Source organism: Prosopis cineraria, unplaced genomic scaffold, assembly GCF_029017545.1.
Source record: "Prosopis cineraria cultivar Desert tree isolate PC_DT_omini unplaced genomic scaffold, ASM2901754v1 PC2, whole genome shotgun sequence".
Classification (NCBI taxonomy): Eukaryota; Viridiplantae; Streptophyta; class Magnoliopsida; order Fabales; family Fabaceae; genus Prosopis; species Prosopis cineraria.
This window is the reverse complement of record NW_026555333.1, coordinates 4,211,950-4,232,166: the sequence shown is the minus strand read 5'-3', so window position 1 is coordinate 4,232,166 and position 20,217 is coordinate 4,211,950. Positions and strand designations below refer to the sequence as shown.

Here is a 20,217-nt window from a genome sequence, read left to right as displayed (position 1 = left end):
CTGCATCAAAAGAGAATTCTGGATATGGATTGGCTTTTACAAATTTTGTTGACCGGAACAGTGACAGTGGACTGAAATTTTAAAAATCTTTCCCTTTTTTTCCCCTTCTTAATTCGAGTGACCTTTTATTTTATTCCTGCCAAATAAATGTTAGGCGCATATTATGGCCAGAAAGAACCATGATTCTAGTATTCTTCGAACAAGGGAAGTGTAATCACTTCTTTATTTTCTTTTTTAATTCAAAGGGAAAGATACCTGCATAGCAGCAAAACTTGTAGAATAGGATGATATTAGAATCGACCTAAGAGCTACCCACTCAAAATAAATTATTTTTTTATGAATAAAACAAATCAACAATCCCTCGGAAAATGGAGAAGAAGGAATATAATTTATAAGGAAAATAATAAAATCCAAAAGATGAGTTATTTTTAGTATCTTGCCATTTTTCAGCAAGTATTGCAACAGTGAGAGAGGGGACTCTCTTTTTTTTTTTCTCTCCATATTCACCCTTCATTAATTCTATCATTTAAAAAATTATTTAATAAAACAAAATGAATAATAAAAATTGAGGAGGTGGAGAGAGTCATCCTCCTCTCGTACCCTGTGTTCTTCAACAAAATATCAAAGCGTGAAAGGTGGGGTAGGATGGTGACGAGCGACTTTTGTCGACTTATCTACGAGGGAAAATAAGATACAAGGGATTCTATAATCATTTTTTGCAGCTTTATTGATTTATTTAATTAATTTCCTGAAATGAGCCATCCAAGAGAATTTTAAAGGCTGTGACAATGATGAAGAAGATTGAGTCAAAAGCTCGTTGGAAGTTTGGAAAAGAAGGATCCAGTAGCATCACTGACTAGCACAGCGCAGTGTAACTGCCTTTTGACCGTAACAGGAAGCTCTGAAATTGAATGACCCTTGTATAGATTTTGGAAATTCATTAGCGCCTTTGATTATGAACTTCAAGTGCTTAATTCCGCCTCCACACATACAAACAAAATAACCCACTAGTCTTATTCCCTGTGCCGCCTCATAGAGTAAATGTGCACTTCCCTTATTCTATCCTACACTTAATTCATAGTCGCTTCATGGCCGCGTGATTTGGGGATGCGTTAGAGAACTCGAAGTGGACATCAATTATAATTCCTCCGTTGTTCATCCCGTCCAGACCTTAACGGAAGTATTTCATTCAGTATTTAGTATTATATGATATTATATATATATATATATATGTCTATTATATTTAAAAAAATAAGGCATTTCAAATCATTTAACATGTAATTGATATGATTTTTAAAAAATGTCACTGTGATTTATAATTTTTTAAATTAAGATAATCTATTAAATAAAAATAATGGATAATTTTAAATATTATTAAATGATAATTAATTTATCAAAAATATAAATTAGTTAATAGAATACATTATTTCAGATTCTGCAGTGAAATCTACAGTAGGCTACGAGCCATGGCATCTCCATCATGCTCGAGCCTCAGCCAATCACTGATGCTTCCAACACTGCTCCAATCACGTAGTAACACTTTTGACCAGCCATGGCGATGCACGACCGTGGCCCCGTTAGGGCTTCCCAAATCCAAAAATAAATAGAATAAAATGTTCCTGTTTGAAGATAGCCCCTGCCCCGACGCCCCACCTTTCTCACAGCGCGTCCGAGGGAAAGGTTCATTAATTGATAACCATATTGTACCATTAAATTAATAATAATTAATTAACGAGGAAGAAAGAAATATGGTATAGTTTTCACGGCTTTTCCTTCTTTCGCTGCTGTAGTCTCCTCTCTTCTTTGAAGTTAAAGCCCCCCTATAATACAGAAGAAAACAGCCATAAGATTCTACCTTTTTCTTTCATTACTGAAAAAAGCGAGTCATTTTGGGAATTTGACCACACCTCCGAGGCCTTTGACTCAAAATTATTTCCATATAATCTTCTCCGTGCTCTGTCCCTACCCGCCGTTCTGTGATGAGACGAAGCCCCCGAACAACCACACAAACTCACACCGGCACACCTCTGCTCTAAAGCCGAGCGGAGATTATTTGGATCTACAAAGACTAAAAAAGAATCTGTTTTTTCTGCGATGGATAAAGGCTGTCAATCCTCTGCAGCATCTTCCCGTGATTCTTCTGTTACTACAGCCATAGGCAGCAGCAGTAACGCAAACTTCACCGGCAAGAATGGCAGAGACCAATATATCCGGCAGCTCAACAAGTTTTCTCACAAGATTTCCAAGCCCGTCGTTGCTAAAAAGCCGACCTTCGATTCTCCTCAAAATCAACAACAAAACCATAGCTTAAGCCACAATCCGCCACCGCCTCCGCCTCCGCAGCAGCAGCAGAGTTTGCAGCATCAGCCCCCTGTGTACAACATCAACAAGAACGATTTCAGGGACGTGGTTCAGAAGCTCACGGGTTCGCCTGCTCACGAGCGCATGTCGACACCTCCACCTATTCAGCAACCTAAACCTCCAAGTTCTCGGCTGCAGCGGATTCGCCCTCCTCCCCTCGTGCAGATTAGCAATCGCCCTCCCCCGTTGCTAAACGGCGCCGCACCCCATCCTCAACCACCCATTATGAACCCTCCCTCGGCAATCCCCAACAACCCCGTCAACTCGTTTCCCGTCAACAATTTCTCGGGCTTTGGAAGACCCGTCGCGCCCTTATCTCCTCTTCCGCCATTTCCAACCGTCCATGCGGCAGCCGAGTCTCCTATCTCAGCGTACATGCGCTATCTGCAGAATTCGGTGTCCAACATCGATTCTAATTCCAAGCAATTCTCGGGATTCTCGCCCTTGGCTCCCCTGGTCTCGCCGCGCTGGAACAATTTTACTCCGCAACAGCCTCAGCCGGAGCCACGTTGGCAGGCTCAGGAGATTACTTCTTCGCAAACAACAGCCACGGCACAATCGCAGTCACAGTTTCAGATGCCGGCTTCGCCGGTTCCTTTCGGTTGCTTGAACTCGCCGAGATCGCCGTACCCTCTGCTTTCCCCCGGTCTTCTGTTTTCGCCATCGTCGGGTCAATTAGGATTTCCCCAGTTCCCCCTTTCGCCTACGGTGCCTCTTCCAAGCCCGAAATATAGAGGTCTCTGAACTCGTACTTCTTCAGCTAAGGGTAAGACTGGTCACTGGTTAGAAAAATATTGTTGGTTAAGGTTTAGGATTTGTTTTTGTGGCTCATGTACATGGCTTTTAGGCAGAGGGAATGGAGTTTATTCATTTTCTAGTGGTGGGACTGAAAGTGGAACTAGTCAACCATTGCTTAGTTTATTCTGTAGATGGGGCAAGGCATTCAAAACTCAAAGAACAATCTTTGTTATGTTTGTGCTTTTTAGACATTTTTGGGGGTTGGGGGGGGGGGGGGAAGGCTTACAAGTCATACAAATACAGTGGAAAGTTGTTGCATTGCAATTTCAATATATGATAATATTGGTCCAAAACCTGTTATATCGAATTCCTCATGGGTAAGTCTTGTGGCACTCTTTAAACGGAATAGCCAGACCTAATCATTTGGGTACAGGCAACCAATGTTGTTCTGGAATCACTGAACCTGTTTATTCATGGTCCCCCATGTTGCTGCCTCGCTGTTGCCTGACGCCTCTGAAGCTGAGGCAAATTAGCTGACTAATTCAATTTTATATGTTGGGGGCTTCGATGCTCAAAAATGGAATAGTGGGCATTCATTCACTGGCAAACCTCGATCTCGAACGAAGGGATGGGGATATTTTTGAATGTTCGTCTTTACCATGAACGTTGCAAGTTTTTACTGAATTTTGAGTTTGACACGATGCTATTAGAACAGGATGGCAATTCCCCATTGCATGCATAAAATATGCTGCAGTGCTGAGTGCTGACGGTAGAAATAATTATTAGCATACATCTGAATTCCATTATAACGTTGGTTTGATCACAAATATAGAAGGTCTGATTATGCAGTGTGGACATGGAGTTCGAGAACAGTCTGCTAAATAAAAACTCGATACCAGGAGAGTGGACTACAGTGGGGTGGTGGGTCCTCGTGCATGTCTCACATGAACAATTCGCATGTGGCATCGACTTTAGATATGGGGATTGATGAGTTCTGGTAATTCGTTTTAATTCCAGAAACGCGTGGCTTTTAAGTTCTAACTTTAAGTGAAGGATAGATACATAAATAAGCGATGTTCATTGTTCAAATGTGCCAAGTTGACTGCCAAATGCGACTGAGGTACTGCGCAATCGGTTGGGAATTAATTAGAAGCAGATTTTAACGATTTTTCTGTCCCATTTGCCAATAGCCCAACACCCAACGTGAAATTTCACGCCGACGGTGCCCCTCCGGTTTTTGTTGTTGAATTGCTCAACACCGACCACTCTCCTTGGTAGAGAGATGGAGAGTGCAGTTTCGTCCCCAATGCCCATTTCATGAAAGCATATTCTTGAAATGAAAAAAGACTGATCATTTTGGCATCAATATGGACGTCCAAATCCAAACTAAACAATTCAGATTTATTTATTTATTTTTTATTTTGAATGGCTGATATCTCTTATGAGCACATTGATGATACTTTTCATAAACATTCTCTTAGATCTAAAAAAAAAAATTAAAATCGACAAAATTTAATTGTGATCTTTTTGTACATGTAATATTTGAATGGATGTAATGAAGTCTTGATCTAATTGCCTGTTACTTTCATCATGAATTACTTTTATATAATTTCAAACAACATTAAAGAAAAATGCCTAGTTACATAAATACATGAAGAAAGAAAGAAAGAAAGAAAGACAAAATTATTTGTTGCCAAAACTATCCTACCATGCCAAAAGCCCCGATCATGTTCTGTTTCTCCTTTTTCACGATGCTATAATTTTGCTCCTCGGTTCAACGGCTAGTAATGAGACAGTTATTATTTCCTGCAAAGTGAAATCAAGAATGAAGAAATACTTAGATAAATCAAGTGTATTACATCATTTATGATCTGTTCAATAAAAATATAATATTTAGATAATATTAAATATAAATAATTCTGATATTAATGATAATATAAAAAGAAAAGGTAAAAAATTAAATGTATATTCTACTTAAGTATTTCTTATAAAAAAGAGCACATTTGATATCAATACATATGACACTTATAATGAAAAGGAGATGCAAGCATGGAGAACAGAACACTAGAAGAGCACATCCAAGGAAAAAAAAAAAAAGAAGCAAAATTGCGTGCTTAATTTTTGCTTCACTTGTTAGCCCCTGGTTCTTCCCATTTTCAAGAACTTATCTAGCCTTTTTCACCAATATGCTATAACCAGTAAACAAAATTGTCTAAATGCTATACCTTGAAGTATTTACCTAAATACTATATGAAGAAAATGAGTTTACATTCATGAAGAACTTGTTCATGCAAAGAACAAGTTTATAGTTAGAAAATCTAACGTTCATGTTTTTTAATGAAAAGTAAAATCGTTTAATTAGTGAACGAGTTTAACTTTTTTCACTGATAAAAAATATTTATTGCAAAGATACGATCCGTCCCTAGCAGAATCTCCCTACATTCTTTCCTTCCCTATTCTCATTATATGATGGCTACTTGTTTATCCAACTACCAATTGAAAATGAAAATGTAGAGAAATTAGAGTTTTAAAAGTTTAGTCAATCTCATTATATATCAATCTCATCATTATCATCACTCTCTTTTACCTCTTTCAATCCTACCTAATTTGAATCTCACATGCCACATTCATTATCATTCATTTTCAACTCACTTACTCTATTCACCATCAAGTGTTATTGCAAGTGTATGGGTCATCACAAGTATAAAATATTACAGGGATAGGTTTCCAAAAGGATTTAAAGAAAGGAGGGCTAAAAAATCACTATTAAGTTATGAGTTAGGTTGAACAAAGTCAAGTAATATGGTTGTGTGAAAATATGAAAATTAGATTAATGAGGTATTTTAAAAACAAGTAAATTAATAGAAACTACAAATTCAAGAGATAAAGACCTGGGATTATCTCTCTCCTTTGTATTTTATAAGACTTTAATTAATTCATCTCAAAATGATTTATAATAAGAAAATAAGTGTTATTCTAAAATTATAATTTATTTGAAAAAAAACTTTCTCAAGTCTAAATCAATTATATTTGTCAACACTGAAATTTTGCATTCTCTTGAAAATAATTTGTGAAAACAAATTTTAAGCACAAATTTTAATTTGACTATGAAGGGTTAATAAAATATTTTTATTTTACCAACTAAATTATCCATTTATCTTTGTAAATTTCAAATTCAACATTATTTTATTCAAGTTTTATATCTAAATTAGCTTTCTCAAGCACTACTTACATAAACAAAACAATTCAAATGATAGCCAAACACTTACAAGCATTAAGTACAGGATAAAATAAACACATATATATTATTAACTATCAAAAGAGAGGAATAATCAAGTATTAATCCATACAAAGATTTGAAATAACCCTAAAATAAGAAGACTAGCTACTCAATTTCAGAAAAGAATAATAAATATCTAAATATTTAACACCCATATCAAATACAAAGAGAGAAAAGGGAAGGGAAGCAAAAAAAAAATATTGGAGCAAATTCACTTAAATCTTTTCAAATCTTCATTCATTAGACAAATCTCCCTCAAATACCCAAATCTCTGGAGGTGTGGACATTATCATATAGAACCCTAATTTTCACTTCAACAGCTAAAACGCACAGCAACAATTTTACTCCATATGTTGCGGCATATGTTCATGCACCACAGCATATGATCATTTTATAGATGTGCGTTGTAGTATAAGGATCATGTGCCGCGGCACATCTCCACCTTTACAAAATTCCTCCTTCTTTATGTCATATGCCATTGCACATGGTATAGAGAGCTTGTGCTTCATTTGTGGTCTACTTTTGACTACCTTTATGCATCTGAATACATCCTTAAGCATCGATTAACTTTCCATTAACACAATTACTCATTAAAAGTCACCTGAAACAAAAAGGCACACTACAAAATATTTCAAATCAAGGCAAGTTTTTGTTTTACAAAAATTGTCAATAAATTCTATTTATCAAGGCTAAATTCAACCAAAGCTTGTTTTTTTATATTCAAACCCAAAATATTCACAATTGAATCAAATAGGAAATGAAAGTATGGAAAAATGTATTGAATTGGCATCAATTTCAATAGGTTATTATACTGTTACTCAATTTGGATCATTCACATCTTTATTTAATGATCTCGCACTATTTTTAGCTGAATATAACACTTTTATTTTTGAACATGATAGATTATCAAATGAAGCATATGCGACCCCTTGACAATCAATTTCTTTAGTTAAATTACATTGGTTTGATTTAAATATGGCAATTGTATAGATAAATGAAACACTTGAATCTCAAGCAAAGGGGAATATACAACAACACCATGATATATGCTTCATTTGATTCAAGTAAAAAAAAAATTTAACTATCAAGGGAAGGCATTTGCTTTATTTGATGGTTCACTATGTTCAAAAATAAAAGTATTGCATTCAACTAAAAATAGTGCGAGTCATCAAATAAAAGCATGAACGATCTAAATTAAATAGGAGTGGATGAGTTGAAACTAGATAACGACGAGGGTCGCGTGTAATAAGATTGACTAAAATTTTAAAGTTCTTGTTATCTTATATTTTCATTTGCAATTGATAATTAGATAGACAAGTAGCCATCATGTAAACAAAAAAAGAAAAGTATGTAAGGAGATTCTCACAGGGATAGGTCCCATCTTTGCAATGAACATTATGTCTTACCAGTAAAATAAGTTGAACTCATTTACTAAATAAATGATATGTCTTATCAGTAAAATAAGTTGAATTCATTCACTAAATAAATGATTTCACTTTTCATAAAAAAAATTTAATGTTAGATTTTCTAATTACAAAATTTTTCCTTGTATGAACAAGTTTTTTCACATATATAAATTCATTTCTTCTCTGAATGATTTTTAATATATTATTTGAGAAAATATTTCTCACACTGCAACATTTAGGTTATTTTACTTACTGTTTACAGTATATTGGCAAAAAAGCCGATTAGCTAAGTCCACCTATTTTAACTTGTAAGCTCTGAAATATGTGTGTGTGTATTATTGAAAGTTAAATTTGGAAAAACAAATTATAATATGTACGTATTAAATGTGGCCTGAAAACTTATCCTGCTGCTTCGAATGGATCTCTGATGATAGTGGGCGTTCACCATTCAATGTCAAAAGCCTAGCACTTTAATAGAAGATTTTGAATACGTTACCGATTTAAATAATTTCTGCAAGACTTAAACGCTATAGTATTGAAATTTATGTTTTCAGTATGATTAAAAAATTAAGTTAAAATGTCAAAAGCAAAAGATCACGTGTCTTTATAAGCAATATGAAGTGTATATTAAGTAAGATATATTATATTTACCCGGATCGCATTCGGTAATCACCCAACAGGTGATTGTGGCTTTTCATCATTTTTAAATGATTTCTATAGTTGATTTTAAACTGTTTTTTTAAATATTTTTAATATTATATTTGTGATAATCTATTTTTAAAAATTATAAAAATTTAAAAATTAAATTAGATCATCCATATTAGACACCTACAATCCAAAATACAGTTAAATAGTCAATTTATAAAAATTATAAAAATTTAATAGTAAATTAAACCATTTAAATTAAATCTGCATTGGCCAAATCGCTGATTAATAGATTTAACAAAAAAAAAATTATATTTCTATTTTGATGAATATAATATAAAAATTAAAAATTTAAATCCAAACTATTCAATCTCATCAAAGGTGATGAGTACTATGGTGCTCATCCTCTACTAAGTATTAAAGACAACCTAGATTTAATAGCAAATTTTTCATAATTTTTATTTTAACAAATATAATATTTAAGAATTAATTTAAACTAAATGGCCAAGATCATTGGAGATGAAATGATGGGTCACGATCACCCAAGAGGGTGATGAGCATGCGGTTCTCATCAAATGCAAATCCTATATTACCATATTCATAATTAATTTTGTTGGTTTTAAGTCCAACATATTCCTTTTCAAGTAAGATGTGAAGTTAGGAGTTTTATCATTAAGGATCAACGTGCATTTTTACCTTTGAAATATTTTTCAAGGAGCACTTAACACTCTAAACTATTGGTTGGAGCATTTTTGCCATTGTCATTAAATTCCCAACATTGATCATTAGAAAATGCTAATTATGACTCCAATGTTGATTGTTAAAGAATTTAATGATAAAGGTAAAAATGTCTAGTTTTAGTTACTTTAAAAGTAAAATTATTTTGGCCAATAGATTAAAATGTTGGCTGTTCCTTGAAAAATATTTAAATGACCAAAATGCACTTTTACCCTGTAATTATAAAAAAGAAAGAAAGAAACAACAAAGAAAATATATTGCATGGAGAGCTGCACGCTTTTATTGCACAATTTATCTCTCCCTATTATTAGTCATGCACATTTTATGAAAATATGTTGGTATGACTAAAAGGAAATAAGTTCTCTCACCCAAAAAACGGGAGAAAATATTCATGAATAAAAAGTAGAGAAAGAAAAATAAGATACTCAGATGGTATAAAAACTTTGAAGTGAGGGATATAGACTAATCCCAAACTCAAAAACTAAAATCGTCTCTCAAGTGACTTAACCATAAATCAAGGCAACAAAACCTATGAATAGGCATCTCAAGTGACGGAGTGAAAACACGAAGAAGTACAGGACCTATAGGTTGATGTTAGATAGACGATGTCTCATACAATGTGAACAAGTGCAGTCGATTTCAAGGAAGATATAATGTTGTCACCAACAATAAGTAGCTCAAGTTCAATTTTTGAAAAAATTACATCCAACCTTCTTCTAAGAGAATTAGTCACAAGTAAAGATTAATAATAAGTCTCATTAAAAAAAATAAGTCATATTCTCATCTTAACAATAACCTATTCTATATTGATCCTTATATATAATTGATTATCTTGTGAGAGGGCTAAATGTAATTTTTTCTTAATTTTTTGTGACACTGTCTATGACAGGAAAACTAGGACCTCAAATAAGTGGGCCCCATGATTTGGTAATTAACTTAAACACCATCTCCTATTGATTAAAAAAAAAAGCACTATCTTTCGAAAGCCCAAAAGCAAGGGTACATACAAGGAAGGATCGGCGGAGGCCATGTCCTTCCCTAATTTTTTAATTTTTTTAATAAAATATAGAAGTTATATGTTTTCAACATTTTAAGTTGGCACATTATAAAAATTTTGAAATATTAGATAAAAGTTATATGTTTTAGACAAAATAATACAACGCAACATTTTAGAATTTTTTTTATGTATACATACCTATATACGGGACGGGACGGGCTACTCGAGTGGTAACTTGCAACCTGTCCCACCTGTTTAGTTTAAATACAGGCTAGCCCATAAAATTAGTCCGCACATTTATTTTTAAATGGGTAGGTTAAAACTTGCCCATTTTATCCGAGTACAAGTAGGTTTGATGGGTTGTGGGTTACCTGTTCACCCTTATGGTAGAATGTTGTATATCATGAAAGAAATTTGCATTTATAAGAGTATCGCATATGATAGAAGACTGTTGCATATGTAAAAAAGTGTTGCATGTCATGAAAGAAATCTACATTTGTTAGAGAGTATTGCATATAATGGGAGACTGTTGCATGTAACAGAAGAAACATCGCATATTGTGAAAGAAATCTATATTCATAAAAAATTGCTGCATAGGGTGTTGCATATACAGGAAGAGTCCTGCATATGTTGAAAAATGTGTTACATTTAGCAAAAAGGTCTTTGCATATAAATTGCACATGTTGTAAGCATACACCACATCGTTTTTCATGATGTCCCTTTTGTATATTCGAATACAAGTACATTTTTCATGAAAACCATTCATGATATCTTGAAAAATAAGGTGTTTAATTTTAGCATAGCCTCTGTTTGATAAATTTTTAGGATAAGTTTATGTATATTCTTCACTTTTCATGATAGTTATTCAAGATATTTTAAAACTTTACTTATTTTTTATGAAAACACTAATGAATATTCTCAATGATCATTATTGTTATATGTAAACCTTAATCACACCAACTTAATTAAAGCATAAAGGAAAACAATTGAATATTAGCAAATCCATTTATTATTAAATGTCGTGCCCAATCGTGCCTTTCCCTAGTGAGAGAAGGTCGATAAATGTAGAAAAATGAGAGTCGCCACCAAAATTTTTAAGAAACCTTGAAAAAATGTATAATGAAAAAGGATAGTCTACAAAAGGATTTAGGAATTGATTATGTATGGAGAAGGTGTTAGGCACCTCGCGACATTCGTTTATAAGAACAATTATCCTAAGTTGATTGTGTAAAATTAATTGAACTTTTAATAATATCTTAATTACCCTTTATTTCACATGAAAAATAAAGATAAAAAATAAAGGAAAACAAATTATTTATTTACATGAGATAATTTAATCTAAGATCAAAGCCTAGGACCTACATATTCTGTAATGGAGATCAAAGTTCACATAGTTTGAAATTTTATTATTTAAGTTTTCTTTTAATTTTTATTAATTTATTCTATGAAGAGAATGTTATTTTGTGTTATATAATTATATTTATGTTTAAATAAAAAATAAGGAAGAACCTTTGGATAAAAGGAAAATAACCAGTATTGAAATATGCAGTGATTTAGTATCACTCATAATTCATTATTTGACACTTTAAGTGCGTATGGTGATTTAGTATCACTCATAACAAACTTTAAAAGAAATTTTTACATGAATTTTCTATAAAATAATTTAATTATAAAATTTTCATACAAAATATGATACCTGCGATGACTTAGTGTCATTCACAGTATCTCATTTGAGATTTTTAAGAACCCACGATAACTTAGTATCAGTTATGGTGTATCCTAAAAATTGCCAACAATTTTATTAATATTTTTTTTGCCTACGATTACTTAGTGTCATTCACAATATCTTGTTTGATATTTTAAAGGATCCACATTGATTTAGAATCACTCATGACATAACCTAAAATATGCTAAAATTTTATTATTTTTAAATAATGCACAAGAGAAGGGAATTTAACTAGTATTGAAGTTTGCAGTAATTTAGCATCACTCATAGTCCACTGGTTGACGCTCTAAGTACACACAGTGATTTAGTATCACTCATGGCAAACTCTAAAAGAATTTTCAACATAAAATTTCTATAAAATGATTTAATTATGAACTTTTAGTGTAAAAATTAATACCTCAATGACTTAGTGTCACTCGTAATATCTTATTTGATATTTTTAGTAATTTACAGTGATTTAATATCACTCATGGACTAGTTTCAAAGTATGTCAACAAATCTTGTTATTTTGAAATAATATACAAAGAGAATTTTCTTAACATTTGACAATTGCGATGATTTAGTATTACTCACAATACATCAAATATCCACAGTAATTTAGTATCACTAATGAATTTCTCTTTTTAAAAAAAAATTTAAAAAAATGTATTATCATTGAGACTCTTTTCTTTTCTTTTTCTTTTTAAAAAAATAAAAATAAATGATTATTTAGTTTAAAATAAGAATTGATATAACCTACATACCGTATGCCTAAGCAAGATCAGACAACCATACTGAGATCAATTACATGAACTAAAGCAAGAAAGGGAATAAACAGTGATGTGAAAAACTTTAAATTGTTGATAATTCCATCAAACTAAAAGCAAATATTTATTACGAGTAAAGGAATGTACAGGTAAAAAAGCAAGCCAAAAATTGTCAGTATATCAATTGAAGGAATAAAGGAACGTGCTGCGTACAAGTAGAATATAATCAAATGAAGCATGACATCACTAAGAGAGTGTATTACTTAAGCGAACATATAATGATTAATTCCTAAAATCCTTGCACTAACAATGAATTGTGGGTGCTTTTTCTCCTCCTCCTTTCGTCCTCTCTCCCAATTTCTTCTTTTCAATTTTTTCATCCCCCTTCTTTTTCTTTAGATATCTCTTTTACAGGCACTAATTAAAATTTTCTTACTTAATTACAAAATCAAGCAAAATAAGACAATTTTTTATTTTGATTTTTTTTCATCATTTCATATTTTAAATTTACATTAAAGGCAATCAATTTGATAGCAATAAAAATGAGAGGATTTGAGAATCAATAAAAACGAAAAAAATATCCTTTAAATTATGAAGATATTATTTTATTTTAATTGTTTTTTTCATAAAACCCTTTTTTTTTAGCTTACTTAATTTTATTGAGCTTTTATTTCTAGTTTATATATGAAAGCTTAGACAAAATACGGCACTCACGTTAAACAATAACATGTTCTTCCATGTTTTGGCAAAATAAACTACATTATACTATAAAATATTACATCTCTTGACAACTTTTACATGTCTGGTTTAATACTTCAACATAACATTTACAATTCACACCAATTTCTTATATATACACTAGCATTTGACAATGGATTGCAAGTATTCCAATCCAAGTTCTGCAAACCTAGCTTCATCGCGAATGATCAATTAATATGCACCAAGCAGATTTGAAGAAATGCCAAAATTGCCAGCTAAGCTCTAGACCGGAGTCATGATCAATTAATATGCATCAAGCATACTAATTGCAGTTAATACAGTGGAGTAATAAAACTAAGCCCCATCAGATTCAGACTCACAACCAGGAGTTCCTTTTTCAATAATTGGCTTCTCTAGCAGTCCTCCTTTGCCTGGTCCTGTTGCTAATACAGCCATGGAAATGCAAAGATTGGGGCATGGTTCTTTGCAAAAAGAATATTTGTCCCCTGTATTGTAAATTTTTCTTAAGCACTTCTTGAAGCACTCGATCCAACGAAAAAGAGTTCAAGGTTTTATGTTCAACGAAAAAGGTAAGGGTCAACACATTACACAAATACAAGCAATTAAGCATGACTTTTAATTCATGTCCTTTGTGACAAAATGAGATTTTTGTTGATTATCTGCTGCTTTTATCCAATTGTTGTTAGTCAATTGCCGCCAGAATCATGCTTCACTTTTCCAACCACTAATTCTCCTACTGATTCTTTTAGTAGAAGAATTTGTAGGCAGAAAGAGAAATCTCCACAAAGAAAATCTGCGTCTGCCCGAGTCCTAAAGCTGAAGTGGTTTCTTAGCATTCATTTCTAGATAAGTAATTCATTGATTTGACATCAGCTTGAAATGCCCAGATACACTATCTCATAGAGAAACCACATTATCATCACAAGCAGGAGTCTCAAAATTAAACACAAACACTTGAAATTATCCTATATCGTGCACAAGTGCACAACAAGAACAAAACAAAATGTTGCATACTGTGGGTATTTGTTCTCCTTAGATCTAGAACAACGAAATAGATTTCCACAAAAAACAGAAGGAATCAACAAATTTTAAAAGGGAGAAATGCGAAGAGAGGTTACATTTCCCAAGGAGTGATTGAAGTGCACCCTTTATGGTTTTCTTGTCGCCTCTGCAACAAAGAATGAAGAAAAAAATTGGAGCAAATAAAAGATGAAGGGCACAAAGAATAACCAGCTGATCGCAAATATGAAGAAGCAAACAAGCGGCAGCGGATAGATCTAAGATGAGAAAGGAAGAATCAGAGAACGATGTGACCTCAAGACTTAATAATCACGATGAACCTTCTTTATTCTGTCTTCCACCGTCTTCAAAACCAAAACCTCACCTTACTCTCCTTTGCTGCTATTGCCGTTGAAATCGAGACTCATTGATGGAATCGCGGACCTACAGCTGAACAATGGAGAGAGGAGTAGAAGAGGCGTGGGGGAGGGAGAGGATTTGATTAAAGACATTTAACTCTTTTGCTCATTTAACATCGCAGGATCCAATTCCTTTCTCAAATTGCAAGTCCTTCTAAGCAATTTTTCCTTTTAACATACAACGGTCACATAAACTCATTTTTAATGTCATAATGCCACGTCATCATCCTGAGAAATTAGACTATTAACTATATAGAAACGTATTAAAATATTCAAACTACAGAAACCTCCCCACGAATTAATATAGACTACAAACAACTTGTTTGGATTGACATTATAATTGATTTTAAGGGTCCAAATAATCCATTTTTGAAAAAAGAAAAATGATAATAAAATCCTTTTGAAATGTATAAATAACAATTTGATCCTTCAAAATGCCATAATTCTCCTAAAGTTTCTAAGATTTTTTTATCATTAATGAATTTATATAAATTATTAAATTACCTTTGTTAAAAATAAATGATTCACAACTTTTCTTCTTATATTCACAACAATATAACAGCAAATAAAGAATTTAACATGCGAAGCTGTGATTTGTTATTGCATTGTTGTAAATTTAAGAATAAAAATTGTAAATATAGACTACAAAAAACTTGTTTGGATTGACATTATAATTGATTTTAGGGTGCAAATAATCAATTTTTGAAAAAAAATGATGATAAAATCCCTCTAAATTATATAAATAATAATTTGATCCTTTGAAATACCATAATTTTCTTAAAATTTTTAAAGGCTTTTGTGTCATTAATAAATTTATATAAACTATCAAATTATCCTTATTTAAAATAAATGATTCGCAACTTTCTTTTTAATATTCACAATAATGCAACAACAAATAAAAAATTTAACATGTGAAGTTGTAATTTTTTATTGTATTATTGTGAATTTAAAAAAAAGTTGTAAATATAACAAAAAGATTTGTAAATAATTTATTTTTAATAAGAATAATTTAATAATTTATAAAAATTTATTAATGATAAAAAAATTTTTAAAAACTTCAAAAAAATTATAATATTTTGAAAGATTAAATTGTCATTTATATATTTTAAAAAAATTTTATTATAATTTTTCTTTTAAAAAAATTACCCAAACAACAAAAAAAATTAATAATTGATCATTAAATCATAATCACATTTTGAAATAAGCTTTTTGAGAAGTTGTTCGTAAATTCAATTTTACTGTTAAATAATATATTTGTTTTTAAATAAAATTTAACAAACTAATATTAAATAAACTACAATTTTATTAATAATTTAATTTTTAAAAATAATATTTTTTAATAATTTATACAGCCAAAATTAATTTCTAACATTCAAATAAATTATATTATAACATAATTAATTATAATTAAACTCAATCATATTAATTAATTTTTTTTATAATTAATTATATTACTTTAATAATCAATTATATTCAAATCCAAACAGACCCAAAAACTAATAAAATTACTTTTTCAATCATTCCAACAATTCTTGAATTCTAGTCTCAATAGCTTCGCGGGCCTGTGGCCTGTGTAGGTTCATAATATATCGTCATGCTGGAACTATTAATGTTTATTTTTTAGCAAATATATCAAGCATTTTTCTCCCTTTCCATAAAAAACCGTTTGCCAGGACCCCGCTTTTAGTGACCAATTGCCAACATTCCCATTCCATAGAGCAGGGAGAGTAGAATCTTGAAATTCCACTTCCACATGATTAAACTAAACTGCGCGATGTTCACAAGAAAATAGATTAAAAACAAGTAAACAATGGAAGGACAAACTAAAAGGGGCCCAGAACATCCATAATTCATCACAAAGACATGAGTGCCTAAAATATATCTGTAGCGTCGAACTTAACGACAGACAACTCCCTTCAAAAACATGTAGAGGTGAAGTGAATAGTTTAAATAACTGTTTACTGCTTTTCCTCGTCAGGTTTAGGAGCAGCTGCTGCTTCTTTAATTTCGTCCGCTCCCTCATCCTGAAATCCAACCACAACATGAAACCAAATAAATAAATAGTAGATTAAGTAAACTTCAATTATGTAATAAAGTGATGAGAAACAAGAGTTTGATAAAATTCAAAATAACATTACCTGCATGTCAGAGGTCCATAGGGTAAGGTTATCACGAAGAAGTTGCATGATCAACGTGCTATCCTTGTATGATTCCTCTCCCAACGTATCCAATTCAGCGATTGCTTCATCAAAGGCCTAGCGAATATCGAAAATATAAACATTCCTTATAATTCAATAAATATACTATAAGCACGACCACTAATAGCCACATATGAGTGGTGCTCTTGCTGCTTCATAGCAAAACTTTCGCTATTCAAGAAAGAGATAGATAATAAGTAAAAGGAATATATTCAGCATTTAGTAGCCACAACCCAGCAGCAAGGTTTTTAAACAATAAGGAAAAGCAAAGATGAAGTTGCCACGGAAGTGGTTCAATTTTATGGCCATCAAATAAAAGCAATTTTTGCGGCATGCGCTTCGTTTTCTTACATCCCAAATAGAATAACAAATAAATTGATCAAATGACAAAAAAAATGAAGCAGCATAGAGATGATAAGCAGATCCTCCAGCCCTAACCTGCTTTGCAAGGTTGCAAGCACGGTCCGGAGAGTTGAGAATCTCATAGTAGAACACAGAAAAGTTCAAAGCAAGACCAAGTCTGATTGGATGAGTCGGAGGCAGTTCGGCATTTGCAATGTCCTGCAGGGAAAGATTGGCATAAAGATTTTCGAAGTGCATAATTTCAAAAGTAAGATCAAGAGGAATGTGAGAAAAATATCAGACTCAGAATCTTTCAATTCTTAAAATGGCCAGAACAATGAAAGAGCGTCAGGATCAAGCAATTCCGACGTTTAGTATAAACCGGGAAACACTGAAAGGAAAGAATAAACACACAGCAACAAAATCGAATTGCTTTAATTGTTTCGAGGAAAGCTCAAAAATAAAAAACAATGCATCATGAACTACGGCAGTCTTGTTTGTATTTTTTTTTTCCTTTGGTTGTTTTTTTGGGTTGGGGGGCGGTGGGAGCTAAACTAACCGTATGTATGATAAATGCAATTCAATGAGATGCATAATAATAAAGAGACAAGGATAATCCGGTGAAAATCTGCATCACAAAATCAGAGAACTGACAGAATAGCCAGAACAGACAGGACAAATTCAGCCACCGGAAGTACCCAAGAAATACGCCCAAAAACTCACCCAAGAAGAGAGAGAGAGAGAGAGAGAATACCTGAGCAGATTTGTAAGCAGTAAGAGTGCTCTCGGCAGCCTCCTTACGCTCGTTTCCGGTCTTGAACTCGGCAAGGTACCTATGGTAATCGCCCTTCATCTTGAGATAAAAGACCCTGGAATCGCCGGCAGAAGCAGAAGGGATAAGGCGGGTATCGAGGAGCTTCAGGATCCCATCGCAGATGTTGGAGAGCTCACTCTCGATCTTGGATCGGTAGTCGCGGATCATGGAGACATGATCCTCGTTTCCTCGGCTCTCCTCCTTCTGCTCGATGGAGGAAATGATACGCCAGGAGGCACGGCGGGCACCGATGACGTTCTTGTAGGCGACGGAGAGGAGATTCCTCTCTTCGACGGTGAGCTCGTCTTTGTCGACGGCGGCGGAGACCTTCTCCATGAACTCGACCATCTCTTCGTAGCGTTCGGCCTGTTCGGCAAGCTTCGCCATGTAGACGAACTCTTCGCGAGGCGAAAGAGCGACAGCGGCCAACATTGTGGGAATCAAAGAGAGGGAGAAAGGGGTGAGATTTGATTTGGCTAGGGATTGTGAGAGAGAGAGAGAGTAAAAAGGAGGAGACCGTGGATTTTGAGGGGGCAATTGGGGGTGGCGAATATTTTGTGGACGGTAGTGGCAGCGATAATTGCGTTCAGGGGACGGTCTCCGTTTCCAACACTCAATATGGGCCGTCGGATCCCACCCCACTATACCAAATAAACTGATACCTCCTTTTCTTTTTCTATTTGAATGAGAACAAATAAAATGAAAAAGAACCGGAGAAGAGACAGCTGTTCACCACGGGGTTTGATTTTGTGTGGCGGAAAGTTTGAATCCCTCCCAGTTATTAATTATTAATTAAATTAAATTAAACTTAAACTTAAACGTCCTGTTTTTCGACCAAGAAAATATGTCATTTCAAAAATTTGTGGCGTCTCACGAAGGAAACCGTACAGAGTCGAGATGGCTTTATTCTGTATTCCCAGTTCTCTCACCACAAAATACCACATGGGCCTCGTTTTACTTTACCCCCCTTTGTGGGCTGTTGGAGAAAGACCTAACCGAACAATTTGAAATTAACTAGTTAAGAAACAATCCGAATTTCTCTTTGATTTAATTTCTTTGTTCTACGCTGAGAGACTGCCCAGCTGATAATATATTGATTCGTCTATAAGAATCTTTTTTGTACATCTGATGAACATGGATTTATTTCAATTACATGTATAGTTGATGGAGAAGGGGTGTTGAATGCATGATGAGAGAGCCATCGCTCATACAAGCAAGCCAGGACAACGTCTTGAAATATAAACCTTGGGTGAAATTACGAAGCATACCAATGGCGGAAAGGAGTACTTCACGGCTGGGCTGTAAACAAATGGAGTTAAATTATAGATTGATCACAATGCAAGATTCCAATTAATGAAATTATCGGCATAGCACACTGAATGGTTGAACAGAGGAAGTGCCAGTGTCTTAGAAAATGTGAAATCGATAGCTGTTATGGAATTAAAATTCCTCGAGGATGACAATTGCAGACTAAATGTCTAAGCATTTGACAAAGACAACTGACAGGTAGGAGCCAAATAACATGATAAAAATAACTCTGTTCACATCCCCACTCAGAAGTCATATCTGTTTTTCTAGCCAGCTCTCCTTGGCAAAGTAGAGTAAAATAGTAGAACCATGTCTGCCCACAACTTAACTATCCAAACTCCCATGCCCGCACCAACCTTGACGCAGGAAAACAGCGCTACTGCTCTAAGTCATGTTTTGCTTGACCGAAAGGTATCTATGGATGGAACTATCGAGTTCTTCAATCAAAATAACTATTGATGGAATAAGAACAGTTCCCCGTGAACTGAAGTCATCTTCTTTACGCAGTGGCGGTCCATATATTTCGAACCAGAGGTCATCTTTTTGCAATATTAATCTTATTTTCAATTATCTCAACATGTTTGCTTGTTCAACAATGAATATCAAGAGTCTTGGTCAATATGGCGCACTTAGTCCATCGTAATAATGATGTGACGTAAGACCGGGCACTTTTGGTTTCTTGGAATCTGAGTTGCGTCTTTCGAAGAAGCTCCTAAGTTCAGTTCAATTAGGCAGCATCACCTTTCATATTTGGTGAATTATAGAACCGATTGCTTATTC

General features: G+C 33.4%; 2 protein-coding genes across 2 annotated transcripts; one reads left to right on the top strand and one right to left on the bottom strand.

The window, feature by feature from the left end:
* The first annotated feature begins 1,743 nt into the window (after positions 1 to 1,743).
* LOC129303515 (VQ motif-containing protein 9-like) lies at positions 1,744 to 3,341 on the top strand. The gene has a single exon (XM_054942889.1). It carries the CDS (start codon positions 2,095 to 2,097, stop codon positions 3,103 to 3,105), a length of 1,011 nt encoding a protein of 336 aa, XP_054798864.1. The 5' UTR covers positions 1,744 to 2,094; the 3' UTR covers positions 3,106 to 3,341.
* Positions 3,342 to 16,489: 13,148 nt separating this feature from the next.
* LOC129302959 (14-3-3-like protein) lies at positions 16,490 to 18,683 on the bottom strand. The gene is made up of 4 exons (XM_054941906.1): positions 18,070 to 18,683; positions 17,412 to 17,534; positions 16,914 to 17,030; positions 16,490 to 16,799 (listed from the first exon to the last, which is right to left on the bottom strand). Exons 1-4 carry the CDS (start codon positions 18,559 to 18,561, stop codon positions 16,734 to 16,736), a joined length of 798 nt encoding a protein of 265 aa, XP_054797881.1. The 5' UTR covers positions 18,562 to 18,683; the 3' UTR covers positions 16,490 to 16,733.
* Positions 18,684 to 20,217: the final 1,534 nt, after the last annotated feature.